Source organism: Arvicanthis niloticus, chromosome 18 (genome assembly GCF_011762505.2).
Source record: "Arvicanthis niloticus isolate mArvNil1 chromosome 18, mArvNil1.pat.X, whole genome shotgun sequence".
Taxonomy (NCBI): domain Eukaryota; kingdom Metazoa; phylum Chordata; class Mammalia; order Rodentia; family Muridae; genus Arvicanthis; species Arvicanthis niloticus.
The window spans coordinates 54779576-54799899 of NC_047675.1; the positions used below are offsets into that span (position 1 = coordinate 54779576).

At 38.6% G+C, this 20324-nt stretch overlaps 1 protein-coding gene across 4 annotated transcripts in view; it reads left to right on the plus strand.

Annotated features, from left to right (window-relative positions):
- Positions 1–20324, plus strand: part of LOC117723360 (coiled-coil domain-containing protein 7A-like) — an 86983-nt gene that overhangs the window by 42187 nt on the left and 24472 nt on the right. For all 4 annotated transcript variants that reach the window (XM_076916075.1, XM_076916076.1, XM_034522934.2 and 1 more), the window contains 5 exons: positions 10151–10212; positions 11518–11568; positions 14509–14590; positions 17515–17545; positions 17941–18030. In XM_076916075.1, the coding sequence (XP_076772190.1) occupies positions 10151–10212; positions 11518–11568; positions 14509–14590; positions 17515–17545; positions 17941–18030 (316 nt within the window). The remainder of the gene's footprint in view (positions 1–10150; positions 10213–11517; positions 11569–14508; positions 14591–17514; positions 17546–17940; positions 18031–20324) is intronic.

Sequence of the window (20324 nt, forward strand, 5' to 3'; positions counted from 1 at the left end):
CAGGATCTTTTCCAAAATATTTTTGACTGTTATCTCTGCCTAACATAATCATATCTGCTACAGCTGCATAGTATGGATTAAGAACCTTTTTGGGGGATGAGGGAAGATGAACCCATAATATGGGTGCAGTTTGCCAAAAAACTGCAGTAGGAGTCAGTTTAGTGTTAAAAATAAGAAAATAAAAAGGCTTAGAATAATTAATATGAGTTACAAATTGGGATGAAATAGCATTCTCTACCTTCTGTAAGGCTTTTCTACCCTCCTCTGTTAGAGCCCTGCCAGATTTAGGGTCAGAATCTCCCTTGAGAATATCAAACAGAGGCTTCAATTCTCCTGTTGTAAGTTTCAAATATGGTCTTAGCCAATTAATGTCTCCCAGTAGTTTTTGAAAATCATTAAGTGTCTTAAGGGAATCAGTCCTCAGTGTGGCTTTACTATTAATAATACTTGGACCATTAATCTGAAATCCTAAATAAGTATATGGATCTTGTAATTGCACCTTTTCTGGTGCTATTTGTAACCCTGCAGTCTGTAAAGCTGTTCTAAGATCATCAAAGCACTGGAGTACCTGTTTTCCATCTTTTCCAGCTATCAAAATATCATCCATGAAATGAATCATGTAAATTTGCTTCCACATAGTTCTAACACCCTCTATGGCAGAAGCCACAAACTTTTGGCACAAGGTAGGACTGTTAGCCATACCCTGAGGCAATACCTTCCATTGATATCTTTTCATAGGTTCTCTAAAGTTTATAGAGGGAATACTGAAAGCAAAACGTTTTCTATCATTAGGATGTAAGGGGATAGTAAAAAAAAAAAAAAAAAAAACAGTCTTTTAAATCTGTAACTATTTTATAATAACCTAAAGGTATGGCCACCTGTGTGGGCAGCCCAGGTTCTAAGGCTCCCATTTTAATCATGGTTGCGTTAACAGCCCTCAAGTCTTGCAACAATCTCCACTTTCCTGGCTTTTCCCTAATGACAAATATTGGGGTGTTCCAGGGAGAGTTACTCTCTTCTAAATGCCCTGCCTGTAATTGCTCCTGCACTAGCAACTGGGCAGCTTGTAATTTTTCGGTGGTTAGGGACCACTGATCCACCTAGATGGGCGAGTCCCCTTTCCAGGTGATGGGATCTGCACAATGTCCTAGGGGTGCAGCTGAATCAGTAGCCCCCATCAAAAATACCCCAAGCCTTTTCTTCCAGTGTTACCATAAACCTCAATAGGATGAGTGATCCCATCTTCACTTTTTCCTAATCCTTTCCCTGGGGAAAATCCAGAGTTTATCATTTGAGCTGTAATTACTTCATTAGGGCTGCACATAATCAATCCCAACTGGGATAACAGATCTCTGCCCCAGAGATTAATGGGAAGGCCTGAGATGACATAGGGTTGTATATTTCCTGTATTTCCTTCTTTATCTTTCCACATCAGCACCTTAGAGCTTTGTAGTGGGTTTTGACTTTGGCCAATACCCCTTAAATTGGTTAAGGTTGGGGTAAGAGGCCAGGTAGCAGGCCAATCACTTTGTTTTAGGATAGTCACATCAGCACATCAGCTCCAGTGTCAACCAAGCCTTGGAATGCCTTTCCATCTAGCCAGATTGTCATCATAGGTTTTTGTTTAACTATAGGCTGTACCCAGTATGCATCAGAGGAACCAAAACCTTGATCCCCTCTTTTAGGATTCTTATGTTTGTGATTAGTAGGGTACAATGGAAGTAGCAATAATTGAGCTATCCTCTTTCCTGTAGGAATGGTGACTATGTTCTGAATTGCCTGCGACATTACCTTAATCTCACCCTGATAATCATTATCTATAACTCCAGGAAAAATTTGTAATCCCTGCATAGTAGTACTGCTTCTTCCCACTATCAGGCCAAACACATTTGGATAGAGCGGTCCAAACACTCCAGTGGGTAAAGCCTGAGGTCCCATTTCTGGGGTTAATACTGTTTGGGTGGCAGAACCAAGGTCCAGTCCTGCACTTCCTGGTGTTGCTCGACTAAGTTCAGAAAGGGATTGGTATTTGCTGGTAGGACACTGACTGCTCCATAAGCCTGTTTTGGCTTGTGTCGGTTCGGGGCCTGGAGCTGGCCCCTGTTCCCGTTTCCCTGATCATAGGAAAGGGTGTTACCTTGTGCATCTCTTTTAGACATACAATGACTAGCCCAATGCCTTCCACGTTTGCAATGTGGGCAGAGCCCAGGCTGTTTTCTGGGCTGTTTCTGGCTTAACTCATTTTCTACCTTGCAATCTCTTGCAAAGTGTCCAGGCTTACCACATTTAAAACATGTCTTTCTGTCTTTACTTGTCAAAAAAATCTCTTACAGATTGTCCTTGCATAGCAGCTGCCATAGCTAAGCCCTGTTGGTAAGAGGGACCTATGTCAGAACAGAGTCTGATATACCCTGTAAGATCCGTCTTTTTCCTGTAGGGTCTAATGGCCGCTTGGCAGGCAGAATTGGCATTTTCATATGCAAGTTGTTTCACATAGTCTACACCTGCCTCTGCATTACCAAAAATCCTCCCTGCTGTTGTCATTAATCGATGAACAAAGTCAGAAAATCGTTCATCAGGCCCTTGCCTGACTGCTGTTAAAGATGCACCAGGGTCTCCCTTTACCGGGAGTTTATGCCAAGCCTTCATGGCTGCATTTTGAATTTGAGCATATAAACCTGGGTCATATTGCATCTGGTTATCACTAGAAGCAAATTGCCCTTCTCCTACTAAGGCATCAAAGGACCAACCATTGCCTGCCTGAATGTTTCTCCTAGCTGTCTCTTTATAATTCTCATGATACTCTGATTTCCAAATAAGATAGTCACCACCACTAAGAACTGCTCTCACTAACGTATTCCAATCACTAGGAGTCAGCCACTCCTCTGCAGCTGATTCTAAAATCGCAAGAGTAAAGGGAGCAGTCGCACCATATTGAGATACTGCATTTTTTAATTCTTTAATAATTTGAAAATTAAGCCCTGTGTGATGTCTCCAAGCAACCCCTTGAGCATCTCTGGTCTCTGATACAGGGAAAGCCTTAGTGTCTCCCTCCTCTGGCTGATCTGTAGCTGAAGTAAAGCTAGAGGATAGGGACTGCCTTTGGACACCAGGTTGAGGAACGTGAAAATCTGGGGGATTTTCGCAGTTAGTCTCTTGAGACCTCTTCCCTGTCCTTAATTTCTGTAACTGGTTACTTAAGCCCTGATACTCTTTTTCTAACTCTATCAGTTGTTTAAGGGTAGAAATTTTGTCCTGTAACTCCTTTTTAGGATCTACAACCATTGTCTCCATTGGGGGAGCACTTGGAGGTAGAGGCACATAGGGAAAGGGCATTTTAGCATCATAAAATTTGACTTCCTCTTCCTCTCGGTCAGCACAATCTGGCTCTGACAAATTGTCATCAACCTTTGGCTGTATTTTGGATTCTAACTTACGCTTCTTTTTATTTTGAACAAAAAAGACAGCATTCAAGAACAAAAGCAGAAAATTAACACATGTGAGCAGCAAACAAAACCGAAACAGAGAGTTGAATTCAAGCTGACTAATTTTGGATTCAGGTTGACTAATTTCTTGTCCCATTTTCCTTACCTTTCTCAACGTGGCAGATTCCTGATCACCTTCTTCCAGTAACGTCCCTCACTGGGTCTCTCATTCCCACTGCCTCTCGTTGAGCGCCAAACTGTCTCGTTTACTGGAGCCCGATGTTAGGCGCCAAACTGTCCCGGCTGTACTGCCCGGCTTTGTGGGCCAAAATGTTGCGGCCTGCTCTGCTCCACGCTTGGTGGCCACTGTGTCTTGGCCCAAGCTGCCGCTCCGGTCCGAGGGTCAGGGTCTAGCAAGAGAGAGAGTGGGGATAAAGGGGAAGAGACGTGAAGAATGGAGACAAGACAGAAAGTCTGATCAAGTCTCGTTTATTGAAGGGAATTCTGAGGTATTTATACGCTTTTGCCACGTGCCTTGTAGGTGTTGATATGACGTAAGCCTTACAGGCGTCTATAGCGTGGACAGCACGTGCACCGCAATGCCTTGCAGGTATGGATAGCACATGTGCCTTATAAGCATGTATGGCGTAGATAGCATGTGGACAGCACGTGAACTGCATGCCTTGCAGGCGTGGCCACCATGTGCACCTTGCAGCTGGGGGCAGTAAACAACAACACAAAATATGTGGGATATCAGAGTGTGCTTCAGCTGTTGTAGGCTATTGAAAACCAAATCTTTCGTCAGGGTATATGGTTCCAGATGGCTACAAAGTTGATCTAGCTGCTTTCTACTAAAGTTGGCTCCCAACATGTTTCTTGACAAAATCCTTGCTAACTTATAACATAAAAACTATTGCTTTAAATGTATAATGAACTTGTGGAACTTAAAAAAAAGATAATAGATATTTAGTTAGACATGTCTTTTATTGGAAAAACATGTAAACAATTCTGCTGTAACTCCTTAAACCTTATCAACCTATGACATGAACTATTACTTTAAACTTACTATGAACTTATGAAAAATAAAAATGTTTAGAAAACCATGTAATCAATTTTCCTGCTGTAACTTCTGATTGTGGAACATTTTATCTGTGAGGCAAATTATTTCTTACATAGAGAACTTTTGTCTGGGGAGGTATAAAAGGATGAAAGCAAAAATAAAAGGAAAGTAGAGCTCTTTTCCTCTTCATCCAGCATTTATGTGTGCTTGCTTGCTTGCTTGCTTGCTTGAGCGTGTGCATGTGTATGATTTTTCCCCTTTTCCTTTTCTTTCTCACTAGTCCCTAAAGAGTTAAAAAAAAAAAAAAAAAAAACTTCAGAGTTCTACTCCTAGCTTGTCTGCTCCTGTGAAGACACCATATCCTGACCCATCCTAGAGGAATCACCATACTCAAAGCAGTAGAGGAACCACTGTACTCAGAACAGCAGAGAAACCACTGCACTCAAGGCAGTTGAGAAAGCTGGACTCCAAGTGGCTCTAACAAGCCCATGATAATAGGATTTCAGGATCCCAAAGGCAGCCTGAGTCCCAGAAGCTCTTTAACCCAGGATCTCAGGATCACACAATCACAGAGACAGCTGAACTGTGAGGAGTTCTGACAAAACCAAGATAACAAGAGAGACAAGCTCCAGTCAGAGACAGTGAGTGCAGGTAGCACTAGAGATAACCAGATGGCAAAAGGCAAGCACAAGAACATAAGCAAGAGAAACCAAGGTTACATGACATCATCAGAACAAAGTTCTTCCACCATAAATAGTCCTGGATACCCCATGACACAGGAAAGGCAAGATTCAGATTTAAAATCACTTCTAATTTTGGTGATGGAGGAATTTAAGAAGGACATAAATAACTCCCTTAAAGAAACACAGGAGAACACAGGTAAACAGGTAGAAGCCCCGAAAGAGAAAACATAAAAAAATCCCTTAAAGAATTACAAGAAAACACAACCAAACAGGTGAGGGAATTAAAAAAAAAAAAAATCCAGGATCTACAAATGGAAGTAGAAAGAAGAAATCACAAAGGGAAACTACCCTGGAGATAGAAAACCTAAGAAAGATTAGGAGTCATGGATGCAAGCATCAACAACAGAATACAAGAGATAGAAGAGAGAATCTCATGTGCAGAAAATACCATGGAAAACATTGACACAACTGTCAAAGAAAGTGTAAAATGCAAAAAGCTCCTAACCCAAAACATTCAGGAAATCCAGGACACAATGAGAAGACCAAACCTAAAGATAATAGGTATAGATGAGAGTGAAGATTCCCAACTTAAAGGGCCAGTAACATCTTCGACAAAATTATAGAAGAAAACTTTCCTAACCTAAAGAAAGAGATGCCTGTGAACATACAAGAAGCCTACAGAACTCCAAATAGACTAGACCAGAAAAGAAATTCCTCCCATCACATAATAATCAAAACACCAAATGCGCAAAACAAAGAACAAATATTAAAAGTAGTAAGGGAAAAAGTCAAGTAACATATAAAGGCAGACCTATCAGAATTACACCAGACTTCTCACCAGAGACTGTAAAAGCCAGAAGATCCTGGACTGATGTCATACATACCCTAAGACAATGCAAATGGCAGCCCAAACTACTATACCCAGCAAAACTCTCAGTTACTATAGATGGAGAGACCAAGATCTTCCATGACAAAAGCAAATTTACACAATATCTTTCCATAAATCCAGCACTACAAAGAATAATAGATGGGAAACACAAGGAGGGAAACTACAACCTAGAAAAAAAAAAGAAAGTAATCTTTCAAAAACTCAAAAGAAGATAGCCACACAAACATAATTCCACCTTTAATAACCAAAAATAATAGGAAGCAACAATCACTTTTCCTTAATGTCTCTAAACATCAATGAACTCAATTCTCTAATAAAAAGACATAGACTAACAGACTGGATACGTAAACAGAACCCAGCATTTTGCTTCATACAGGAAATGCACCTCACTGACAAAGACAACGGAGCTAAAACCTCCAGTGGACAGCATTTTCAACAAATGGTGTTGGTTCAACTGGAGGTCAGCATGTAGAAGAATGCAAATCAACCCATTCTTATTTTTTTGTACAAGCTCAAGTCCAAGTGGATCAAGGACTTCCACATAAAACCGGACACACTGAAAGAAGAGAAAGTGGGGAAGAGCCTGGAATACTTGAGCACAGGGGATAAGTTCCTGAACAGAACACCAATGGCTTATGCTCTAAGATCAAGAATTGACAAATAGGACCTTATAAAACTGCAAAGCTTCTGTAAAGCAAAGGGCACTGTCACTAGGACAAAACGACAACCAACAGACTTGGAGATCTTTACCAATCCTACATCTGATAGAGGGTTCATATTCAATATATACAAAGAACTCAAGAAATTAGACTCTAGACAATTGAATAACCCTATTAAAAATGGGGTTCAGAGCTAAACAAAGAATTCTCAACTGAGGATGAGAAGCACCTAAAGAAATGTTCAACATCCTTAGTTACCAGGAAAATGCACATCAAAACAACCCTGAGATTCCACCTTATATATATAAGCCAGTCAGAATAGCTAAGATAAAAAACTCAGGTTACAGCAGATGCTGGCGAGGATGTGGAGAAAGAACACTCCTCCATTGTTGGTGGGGTTGCAAGCTGATACAACCACTCTAAAAATCAGTTTGGCAGTTCCTCAGAAAATTGGACATAGCATTACCTAAGGACCTAGTTATACCACTCCTTGGCATATATCCAAAAGATGTTCCAACACATAACAAGAACACATGCTCCACTATGTTTGTAGCAGCCTTATTTATAATAGCCAGAAGTTGGAAAGAACCCTTTCTTCAACAGAGGAATGGATACAAAAAATGTAGTACATTTACACAATGGAGTATTACTCAGCTATTAAAAACAATGAATTCAAGAAATTCTTAGGTAAATGGATGGAACTAGAAAATATCATCCTGAGTGAGGTAACCCAATCACAAAAGAACACACATGGTATTCACTCACTGATAAGTGGATATTAGCCCAGAAGCTTGAAATACCCAAGATTCAACTCACAGACCACATGAAGCTCATGAAGAAGGAAGACCAAAGTGTGGGTGCTTCAGTCCTTCTTAGAAGGAATAACAAAATACTCACAGGAGCAAATATAGAGACAAACTATGGAACAGAAACTGAAGGAGGGGCCATCTGGGGACTGCCCCACCTGAGTATCCATCCCATGTGCAGTCACCAAAGGCAGATGCTGTTGTGGATAACAGAAAGTACATGCTGACAGGAGCCTGATATAGTTGTCTCCTTAGAGGCTCTGCCAGAGCCTGACATATACAAAGGCAGATGCTCTCAGCTAACCATTGAACTGATCAAGGAGTTCCCAATAGAGGAGTTAGAAAGAAGACTGAAGGAGCTCAAGGGGTTTTCGGCCCTATGGGGAGTGCAACAGTACCAACCAACCAGAGCTCCCAGTGTCTAAACCACTAGCCTGGGAGCACCTAGGGAGGGACCCATGGCTCCAGTTGTATATGTAGGGGAGGATGGCCTTTTCTGGCATTGGTGGGAGAGGAGGTCTTTGATCTCGTGAAGCCTGGATGCTCCAGTGTAGGAGAATTCAATGGCAGGGAGGTGGGAGTGAGTGGGTGGGTGGGGGCACACCCTTAATAGAAGCAGGAGGAAGGGAGATGGGATAGGGAGTGTCTGTGAGGGGAAATGGGAAAAGGAAATAACATCTGAAATATAAATAAATAAAATTTCCAATAAAAAACAAAACAAAACTTCAGAGTTTCTGGTCACAGAAAGTACTGGATGTAAGTAGTTACCTGTTCTAGTCCCCTGCTGCTATAAACAGGAGTCAATTGCCAGAAGTCATCAGCTCTGGTCCCAGAATAGTAAGAGTGGTAATTACCATCAGCTTTTGATCCAGCCATTTTTGCTGGCTCACTCAGGTTACCTAGATGTTAAAGCTGGTCTTTGACAGGGCTTGACTTTCTTACTGTTGAATGGGCTTTATGTTGAGTTAAGACAGCTGCTGGTTACCAACACATGTAAGTCTCATTATTGCACTTTTACATATTTATAGATATATTTTTTTCATTGTTGTAGATCAATTGTTTAATTGCTTCTCTTGCTTGGCAGCTTGAAAAGTATTTTCTGGTATGATGAAAGCTAGACTGCAAGAAGGAAACTTTCAGATTAGATACAGCTCAAACCATCTGAGACATGTGTCTGAAGTATGGCATTTCTTCAGCAATAGGTGTCTACTCTCAACTCCAAGAAGTAACCAGAGGCTATAGACAATCTCTATTGTTTTAGGAGTCACTCTAACTACCCTGATAGACTATTCAATGGATGATTTCTCATGCCTGGTACTGGGATACTCTAGTAGTCTATGGCTTTGTGAGGATCATTGTCACCCAAGTAGTTAGGTAATTAAATAGATGATAAGTGATTGAGAAAGATGTATACACACATATGAGTTTTGTAAAATTTTGGATAAATATAAATAATATGATTCCTTGAGGCTTTATCAAACAATCTGGGTGTTATTTTTTCCTCATCTGTCTTTCACCTGATGTATTGCCCTCTTGACCCTCCTCCCTAGTTGAAACACCTCAATGTTTTCTCATTTCCTTTCTCATATCAACTGTATCCTGCTGTTTCTTCTCACTCCCCTCCTGCCATATCTAGGGTCCTTTTATACTCTTCTGGTTTTAGTCATTATTCCATGTTGTCTGCTCACATATGAAGATTTGGAGCTAGAAACCATGCATGAGCGAGAACATTGTGTTTCTGGGTCTGGTATGTCTGAGTTTGGTCAAATGAGTCATAGTAGCAAACTCAATGCTTATTTAAAAGTTATCAAACCACATCTAGAATTGTACTTATAACCCATTGTTTTTCATCAAGTATATATAAAGCAGCTTTATATTGTTAAAAGAAAAATGACTTATACTGAAAGAGGATAATAATACTCAGTATGCAATGCCTTCATGTGGTTTTTTAATGTGCATTTATTGTTGACTAGACTTACAGGAATGGAGAGATTATTATTATGTCAGTACATAATAATGTACATAATATGTCAGTAATAATGTAATAATGTATGTCAGTATAGAGGCTTCTGTACATGTATTTGAGCTTTTTGTTGTTAGGCAGGAATATTTTTGAACCATATATTAATATTTATACTTGACATTTATATGTCTTCTTGTACAAGGTATTTTTCTAGTAACTCCTTGGAGACCTGTAACTACTTTATGAGAAAGGCATTAGTATATGTGAGTTTTAACAGGTAAAGAGCCTGGAGCTGAGAGAGGCACAGAAGGTGGCTCCAGGCCACATAGTTACAGGTTTGGAGCAGGTTGTCTCACTCTCAGGCTTGTGCTCTTAGCACTACACCAAGTGATAATATACTAGCCATTTCTACTGATTTGTTTTTGCTATTTTAGTTCTAAGTGTTATTGGAGTACTTAATTATGTACTTGGAATACAAAATTTATAGAATTTGTCCTTTTCATTATAGCTTGGCATTTATCTTAGTACTGAGTGAGGAGTAAATAGCATGCTACCTTTTATTTCACTAACTTCATATATCTAGTCTGTAAATTATAGTTCCTTGAGTATGTTAACTTAACTCTGAATGTATATGAAGACATGTTTTCTTTCGGCACTCTTAACAGGGATAAAATGATTCTCTCAGAATCAATGAAAAGTTATGGACTTATAGAAAGGCAAATTGAAGGTAATATTTTATAAATTATACAGTTTCATAATTTTTTATTTTATCTTACATCCTAGTCATATGTCTCTTGTTACTTACTGTTTTTCCTGGACACTTGCTCGTGGTACATCTCCTCTTGTAGAGGCTTCCCCCCTTTTGTGTGTGCTTTCTTCCTCTTTCATTTCTATGTGTGATCATGAATCATGTAAGTAAAAACCCACTTACCTTTATCTACTGCCAATCACCAGCCTTAGCCTTTTATTGACCAATTAACTTGTAAAGCAAAGTTGCAGTGTATGACTTGGTAAATGTGAAGCTCTCCTTGTTGTAGGCAACCAGATTTTCAGGGCCAGTTTTTAGCATTTGAATACCCAACAGCACAGACCGACCCCAACACAGGCATTGCAAACATATGGTGCACATGCAAACAAAAGACTCAAACACATAAAATGAAAACAAATATTCTTAAAAGATGAATGCTGTTATGACTTGGTTGTTGTTCCCATAACATTTAAGAGTTCAAGGACAGAACACATTATGAATCATTCAAATGTGTGGTAATACATGACAGTCTGTTAATGTTATAGTAAGTCTACATATTGGTTTATCTCAGGAAAGTTAGAAATACTGTGCAACCTTAAAAGATGAATAGGACTTATTTGAGTGAAAAAGGAAAATATTGGTCATTTGAGATGGCAATAGTATATTAACACGAGAATTAAAACTGGACAGTAGCATCATTAATTTGACAGAGGTCCTGCTTGGAGTACTAAAGCCTTTGGACATTTTCAGTATTAAACAGGGAATTGTTAAAAATATTTTGTAGTTAAATGACAATGCAGCTTAAATGTGTAATGAATAAAAATTAGATCGCTAATGAAAGAAAGTGAAATGGACAGTTTAGAATTTTTTTACCTGATACATTTGATGAAACTTGGTGATTGAAGGCAAAGAAAAGGTGATGAGATAATCATGTTACTTTCAACCAATAAAAATGAGTAGAAGAGGAAAACCAAGTAGTGGGAGGGTGTTGCACAGTTGTGGAGCACCTGTCTATCCACCAAGACCTGGGTTTGATTCCTGATGTCACACAAGAAAGAAAAAGCATGTTTTAGAGAGAAAATGGTGTATTTGTGAGTGGCTATTATCCATGTTTATTCAGACACCACAGCCTAAGTACCTGGTTGCAAGGGTTTGATATTGGAAGCTGTTGTTTTATCTTCTCTTTGGGTGATTCATTAAAATTAATATTTTAGACTATGAATCCAATTAGTATATAGAATTGTATATAAAATATATAATGGTGGATACTTGTATCTATTTCAGAGTTCCTAAAATCCCATTCAGCTTTAGAACCTAAAACTGAACCGGAGTCAGGTAAGCATCTATTCATTTAAATATCATCACATTAACACCTCCTAAATGTTCCATATCTTTCCCAATTACTACTACCAACTGAGCACCAAGTGTTCATGTTACTGAGCCCATGCAAACATTCTCATTCATACCAAGATAGTTAAGAAACCTCTGTATTCTTGATGCTTTTTTTTTCAAGATGTTGTCTCTTTTGTTTATTTGTTTGTTCATTTTTGAGAGTGTCAGGTATCCCAGGTTGGCTTCAAAAACAGCTCACTGTCTTTGAAGCTCTTTCTGCAGTCTGTACTAGTGATGACTGCAGGAGTCTTCATATGCAGTATACAAGCACCTGCATGGGGACCTATTGTGGTGTTTGGTAGCAAAAGCTGTTTGGATTCTCAGGAGTGTGTGTGTGTGTGTGTGTGTGTGTGTATGTGTGTGTGTGTGTGTGTGTGTTTCTCACCCAATGGAAGCTGTAGCAAGGAGATAGATGTTGGTGACAAATATTGCTTGCAATGTGATCATAATAACAGTAGCACCAGCATTGAAGCACGTTATGTATGAGATGTACATAATTTGGGTTCCATATCATAGGTTCTTATGGGCTAGCTGGGTCTGTGAGATCCAGATGCTGCTGTATTCTGAGCTAATGCTTTCTCACTAACCTCTGTGGGGATGTTTCTGTAGCATCTGAAGCTCTGGTGTCTGCATTGCAGGTTTTGTCAGACTGGCCCCAAAGCTGGGCTTTTGTAGGTAAGCACTCATGCAGCAGAAGTTGTATCAGATCCTTGGGCTGTAAACTTGAGTGATCTGGTAGCAGCTTTTATGTTTGAGTCCTAGACATCCAAAGTAGCATTAAAGCTTGGGTTGCATTATCATTTCACATTGTTCTTTCATTTGCCCTTTGTCACTTAGACATTTGACAGTTAGGCATGTATTACACCTGTGTTTATTACTCAATTAGGTATGTATTACACTTGTTTTTATTACCCCATTAGGCATTTATTATACCTGCTTTTCTTACGCCATTAGACATATATTACACCTGTTTTTGTTTTTTTTTTAACTGTTTCACAGATTTTGAATGCTCAATTACATTTTTACCTGATTTGCTTCTCAGTTTGGGGAGTTTCCGATGACATTTTCTTGCTGACTGACATTTTTTCAAGCAAGTTGCTTTAAAAGTCTGCAAAATACTCTTAAGAATTATTTAAAAACATGAAGGTTGTTTTTTAAAGGATTCCAAGTATTAAATCACATTTTTTATCCTTACAGTAGCCATATTGATTAGACATATTTATTAGACATCAGTATATTACCTGGTTATTATGATTATTAAAATAGCTATTTCTGGTCCTGAAGATCCAAACCAGCAGGATCTCCATGACGCAGGGCAACAACAGAATATCCAAGAGAAATCCCTGTGAGGATCCAGTATTGATAGTGTAGCAGAAGCCATAGGCCTTGAAACAGACCAATGATTCACTGCAATGAACATTGAAAGTAAAGATGAGTGAATAAATGGCTATACTGTGTTATACTGTGTGATACACAGTGACACACTTCAGATCCCACAAGAAGATGGTTTTTGTTTGTTTTTGTTTACATTCTTTCTTATTATTTTCTTTTGGAGGGAGGTATATGCTGTGAAATTCACAAATAATCAATAAACTTTTAAAAAAGAGAGAGAGAAACCACATAGATTAGAACACATGGTGTGATTGGCACAATGCAAGTGCTCCTGAAGAAGTGACTGATTGTTCTGTATTTTATTCTTTTCTCTTTTTTTCCAAGACTGGGTTTCTTTTGTGTAGCTTTGGCTGTCTAGTAACTAGCTCTGTAGACAGGCTGGACTCACACTCTTAGAGAGTTCGTCTGGCTCTGCAATTGCTGGGATTAAAGGTGTTTGCTAACACTGATGTATTTATTTATTCATTCATTCGTTTATTTATTTATTTTAAATGACCACATTAAAATGACCACATTTTTTCTTTTTTTAATATTTATTTATTTATTTATTTATTTATTTATTTATTTATTTATTTTAGATATGTGAGTACACTCTTGCTCTCTTCAGACACACCAGAAGAGGGCATCAGATTCCATTGCAAATGGTTGTAAGCCACTATGTGGTTGCTGGGGATTGAACTCAAGACCTATGGAAGAGCAGTCAGTGTTCTTAACCTCTGAGCCATCTCTCCAGCTCCTGTTTTTATTTTTCTTTAAGATTTACCTATTCATGTATTTTATGTATATATGTATATGAGTGCTCTGTCTTTATACATATCAGAAGAGGGAACCTAATCCCATTAAAGATGGTTCTGAGCCACTATATGGTTGCTGAGAATTGAACTAAGAACCTCTGGAAGAGCAGTCAGTGTTCTTAACCTCTGAGCCATCTCTCCATCCCTGCATTATTTATTTTATTTTATTTACTTTTTACTTACTGCCTGTATCAGTCACAAGGCATTCTTTGCTACAGTAGAGCTTTAGCATATCTTTTTACTTTTTTATTAGAGTTTCTTTTTATATTATCCATCTGCTCTTGTATGTTGCCAGTTTTCCCTAAGTAATAAATACTGTTAATTGTTTCAAATTTCTTCCTGATAACTTAAAAATATCTACTATATCTGAAATCTTGTGCTCATAGTTGCCTATTTCTTCAGAATGTGGTTCCTCCCCCCACCCCACCCCATCCTCTGGGTATGCCTTGTATCATAGGTATTTTCTATTGAAATTTCTCTATTTGAAATTTCAATTTTCAAACTGAAATTTCTATTTGAAATAGAAAATTAAAATTTTCTATTGAAAGCCAGAGATGATATATAGGAAAAAGTAAAATGAGGTAAATGTGATTGAAAGAAACATGTCACCTCCTTGTAATTATTTAGTTTTCTCATGCATATCAGTGAATTGTATGGTCATAGAACTTCAACCATTATAACGCCTTTATATATTCAGCAATAGGAACTCCTGCTTCAGTGACTACTCGGATGACTATGATGATGAAAATATTTGAAAATCAGACAACAATGTTAGAAAAGTAAGCTTTGGAAATATTTCTTATTTTCTACTTTTAAAATTGAGTACATAGAATAGAAATATTGGGAACATACATAAGAAATAAGGTCTTCATCATAAGTTAACATGTTATTACTCATTAATTTATTAATTAAGTTATTCACTTTATGGCCTGATCAAAGCTCCCCTTCCTCCTCTTCCCTTCCCTCATCCCCTACCCCCTTTTCTTCAAAGAAGAGGAGGAGGTAAATTGGTACCAACCAACCCTGATACATCAAGTCCCAGCAGGACTAAGTGCATCCTTTCCCACTGAGGCCAGAGAAAGCAGTCCAGCTATGGGAAAGGGATCCAAAGCAGACAACAGAGTCAGAGACCATTTCCCACTCTAATTGTTAGGGGACCCAACATAAAGAACAAGCTACAAATGTATAGAGGGCTCATTGGTTGATGGTTCAGTCTCTGTGAACCCTCATGGACTCAAGTTAGTTTAGTCTGTAGGTCTTTTGTGGTGTCCTTGATCCATCAGGCTCACTCAATCCTTCTCCCAACTTTTCCATAAGACTCCCTGAGTTCCACCTACTGTTTGACTATGGGTCTCTACATCTGTGTCACTAAACTGCTAGATGGTGGTTCTCAGAAGACAGTTATGCTAGGTCCCTGCCTTCAGGATATTATCATTATCATTAATAATGTTAGGGGTTGGTTCTTTCCTATGATGTGGGTCTCAAGTTGGGCCAGTCATTAGTTGGCCATTCCCTGGATATCTGATCCATTTTTATCCCTGCACTTCCTGTAGGCAGGACAAATTGTGAGTCCAAGGTTTTGTAGATGGGCTGGTATTTTCCTCCTTCAATTGCAAGTTTGAACTGACTACAGGAAGTGGAGTCTTCAGGCTCCATATCCCAAGCTGGTACCAAACTCAGCTAATGTCACCCCCATAGACTCCTGCGCACCTCCCATATCCATGAGATACTCTCCCACTGATTTCTGTCCCAGCCTCCCCCAACCTCTCAAAAAAGAAAATGGAAATAGGATAGATAAGGATATGGATGGAGGCAGCTGGAATGGGAGGATCAAGTCAGAAAGTAGAGGGGAGAAGGGATTGTTGGAGGGAATATGGGTAGAGATGGCTAAAAATCAAGGGGTATTTGAGGAGCTATCTCCAATAGAGTGACACATGGTATATCAACCACTCCAGGGCAGACCTCTTATTCAGGAGTAATCTTCCAGTGTATAACTGGAAGCTGTATGAATGCCACAGCTTTTTGTTTGTTGTGCTTCTAATTAGTTACAATTTGATGGAGTTTGTTGGTTCATTTCTTTTGTTTTGTTTTTTTCAGTGTTGTTTTATTTTGTTTTCTTAGTTTTGGAGTTTTGTTGTATTGTTTTTTGTTTTTTTTTTTTCAGAAAAAAACTTACTGTTGAGTGGGTGGGAGAAAGGGTCTGAAAGGACTTGGAGGAGAAGAATATGGTCAAAATATATTTCAATTTAAAAATTGTTTAAATAATAAAAATATAATTTAAAGATAAAACAACTGACTTCATATGTGTATGTATGCATTTGTCTTAGTTTGTATTTTATTGCTATGAAGAGACATCATGAGCATGGCAACTCTTATAAAGGACCACAATTCACTGGGGCTAGCTTAAGTTTCAGAGGTTTAGTCCATTATTGTCATAATAAGAAGCATGGCAGCATCTAGGCAGACATGGTGCTAGAGAAATAGCAAAAAGTTCTACTTCTTGATCTGCAAGCAGAAGAAGGGGACTGTGTACCATACTGGGTGTAGCATGGGCACAGGAGACTGCAAAGCCTACCCCAAAGTGACATACTTCCTCTAACAAGGCTACACCTACTAATAGTGCCCCTTCCTATAGACTAAGTATTCAACCTCATGAGTCTATGGGAGGGGGGAAGGAATACGTATTCAAACCACCACATTCCACTCCCTGGCCCCCATGCACTTGTAGCCATGACATAATGCAAAATTCATTTAGTCCAGCTTCATAAGTCCCCATGGTCTATCATGGCTACAACAATATTTAAAAGTCCAAAGTTCAAAGAATCAACTTAAACTATAACCCCATATAATATAAAAAATTAAATTCATATAAAATATACAGAGGGTGCAGGATATATATTACCATTCCAAAATGTAAGCAAGGAAACATAGTGAGAAAATACCAAAGCAAGACTGAAAACCAGCTAGAGAAACTCCAAACTCTGCACCTCCATGTCTGATGTAAAAATTCTCTCAGATCTCAACTTCTTTCAGCTTTGTTGAATGCAACACTTTTCTTTCTCTTGAGCTATTTTCTCTTCTTGTTAGCAGCTTTCCTTGGAAGGTATCCCATGACACAGGCAAATCTAACCTCTTGGGGTGCCCAAGAAAACCCAGCCTTCACCTTCACAGCTTCACATAACGGTCTCTCTGGGCCTCCATGCAGGGCCTCTGTGGCTTTCCTCAGTTGCTGAGGGAGATTCCATAACTGCTTTCTTCTGTCCTTGATTCTAAATCCAAAATCACATGGCTGAAACTGCCAAGTTCTGCTGCTTTCTGGGGGTGGAATATAGTCTCCTCATTCAATTACATCTTCACCAACATTGTCTTTTCCATGGTTTCCTTCACTATCTAAGCTTGGCTGTCCTGGAATTTGCTCTGTAGACTAGGCTGGCCTTGAACTCAGAGATCTGTATGTCTATGTCTCCTGAGTACTGGGATTAAAGGACTGTTAATTACAAAGTACTGTTGGTGGATATGTGTAGGGAGGATCCTGGCAGGAGTCTAGATTTTGGCTATCGCACAGGAGTAGGCTGTGAGACTAGGAAGAGGGCACTTGTTAAAAATCTTTTTTAAAAATGTAAATGTAAAAGCGTAAAAGCTTTCATAATAGAAAACATGTATAAATTTAATAAAGTATAGTTACTTTTGATCTGTTTTTCAGGGCTTTAAATGATCAGAGAATAATTGAATCTGTAAGTATAACATTCTTAATTGAATATTGCACTTTGTCCTTGAACTTTGAGGAGACTCTAGAATTGGCCATTTTCATTCATTGTAATCAGAGATAAGCACTTACTCAGTTTACTCAGGTTGGGAACTAGAAGGAATTGCATGTTCTTTTCATTTTATCAACATCATGATCATTCAGAAACAGTTCTGAAGTACTAAGCTGGAATCTATTTCTTATCTAGATATATCTAACCCAGTGCCAGTTTAGAAGTTAGTCCCAATAGCCCATTCTTTTTTCATGCTTTAGTGAAGTTAGTCTTAAATTAATATCTAAGTATTGAATTACTTCAGTACATAGTTATTGAAGTTGTTTATTGAGATGCTTAATTTTAACTGGTATTATTGCATTTGTCTTTAGAAATATAAAGCGATGGAAACTGATTATAAAAATTTATTATCAGAGAAAACCCTGCTGGAAGGTGAAATACAAAGGCTGAGAGAACTAGAGGTTGGTACATGAAACTGATAAAAACGAGATGCAGTATCAAATAAGACCTAGTATCACACAGATGGGACTCAAAGTGACATTTACTTGTTTTATGACACATTTTATGGTTGTAATATATAGAAATTCTGATTTAAAACACATAAATTAATGTTCTAAATTTTTATATTAACTATCAAACCCAGAAGGATGAAAACAGAAACAGCTTAATCACCGTAAAAGACATTATTTTATTTTAACTTTTCTTTTTATTTATTATTCTTCTTCCATGAAATACATCCCAACTGCAGCCTCCCTTCCCTCTACTCCTTCTAGTCCCTCGCCCACCTCCCCTCTTCCTTAGAACCACTGCTCTTCTGTTTCCCTTCAGAAAAGAGCAGGCCTCCCAGGGATGTCAACCAAACATGGCAAGAAAAGATGCAATAAGACTGGGTAGGCATAAGCCTTCATATCAAGGCTGGACAAGGAACCACTATATTGATTTCCATAGTGGATGTACATGTTTACACTCCCACTAGCAATGAAGCAGTATTCATCTTGCTCCTCACCAGCATAAGCTGTCACAGTATTATTGATCTTAGCCATTCTGACAAGTGTAAGATAGAATTTCAAAGTCATTTTGATTTGCATTTCCCTAATAGATAAGGATATTGAACATTTCTTTAAGTGTTTCTTAGCCATTTAAGATTCCTCAATTGAGAATTTTCTGTTCAGATCTGTATGCCATTTTTAACTAGATTGTTTAGTTTATTGATGTTTAGTTTCTTGAGTTTTTTTCTGTATTTTGGATATTAGCCCTGTCTTGGATGTAAAGTTGGTGAAAAATTTTTCCCACTCTGTAGGCTGCTGTTTTGTCCTGCTTTGGCCCTGTCCTGACCTTTTTGGAAATGGCACTTATTCAACACAGTGTTGGACAAAAGCCAAAGACTGATAATTCTTTGCCTTCTAATTTTATTACTTGTGCTTAAATACCTATTCTCTTACTCTGTAACTCAGATGAGATAAGTCTCTTGGGACCTTGTCTTTCAGAGCTTACCCATAGCAGACCATGAAAAGATGGTGGGCCATCTCCTGGGAAGTAACCTGCTTGCCTTAGCCTTTTCTAGATGGCTCCTGACAGTGTCCTTTGCCTTACAGAAGCTTTTCAGTTTCATGAGGTCCCATTTATTAATTGTTGATTCTAGTGCCTGCACTGCGTTCTGTTTAGGAAGTTGTCTTCAATGCAATGCATTCAAGGATATTTTCTACTTTCTCTTCTATCAAGTTCAGTGTGTCTGGTTTTATGTTGAGATTATGTCTGGTTTATGTTTAATACACTTGGACTAGAGTTTTGTGCAGGGTGATAAATATGGATCTATTTGAATTCTTCTACACACAGACATCCAGTTTGACCAACAACATTTGTTGGAAATTCTTTTTTGTTTGTTTCTAATGTGTATTTCTGGCTTTTTAATTTTTTTTCATTTTTTATTGGATATTTTATTTACACTTCAGATGCCATCCCTTTTCCCCATTCCCCCCCCTTAGAAAACCCCTATCCCATGCCCCCTTTTCCTTTTTGCAGTTATACACTTTTTAAAAAAAATATTAATCAAGGGCTTTATAAGTTTGGTAATGCTCAATCAGAGGTGTAACCCATTACCCAACCTAGGTATATCAACTATCTTTGACTGGTGGAGACACATGAATATCTGCCTCCCTGTCTCCCCCCTCTTTCTCTCTCTCTCATCACCTAGCTTCTCCTCTCCTTCTTCTCCTCCTCTCCTTACTCCTTCTCTTCCTCTCAGTACTCCTCCCACCTTAGCTCCTCCTACATATCACCCTTCCTGTTAAAATGAAACTTTTCTCTCAAAATACAATTAGAGCATAATTATGCCAATTTGTACCTGTGAGGTACAAGATAGTCCTAATACCCAGTCCATCATTTTGTTGACTAACCAGAACCTCTGTCATCTATCCTAACTAAAACACTTAGTTCTGAACCTGGCTTTTTCCTTGGCTTTAGAATGAATGTCAGCTGAAGACCATCCACTCAAATCTTTTCTCTCAAGGTAAATAGCCAGGATTGGCTGTGAGACTATAAGTTTTCAACTCCATCAGAAATCCAGAATGACTGAGTTAATTATAATTGTGGGAAGCACAAAGTATAGCTTCTAAAACTTAGCCAATTTATAGAGACCTCTGAACACCTGGACACTCCCTCTACTACAAAACGTTGGAGCATCTGTTCTTCTGCCTTCTGGCCCAGGATCATCTGACAGACCTTAGTGATGCAGAATTATTAAGGGCCGATTACT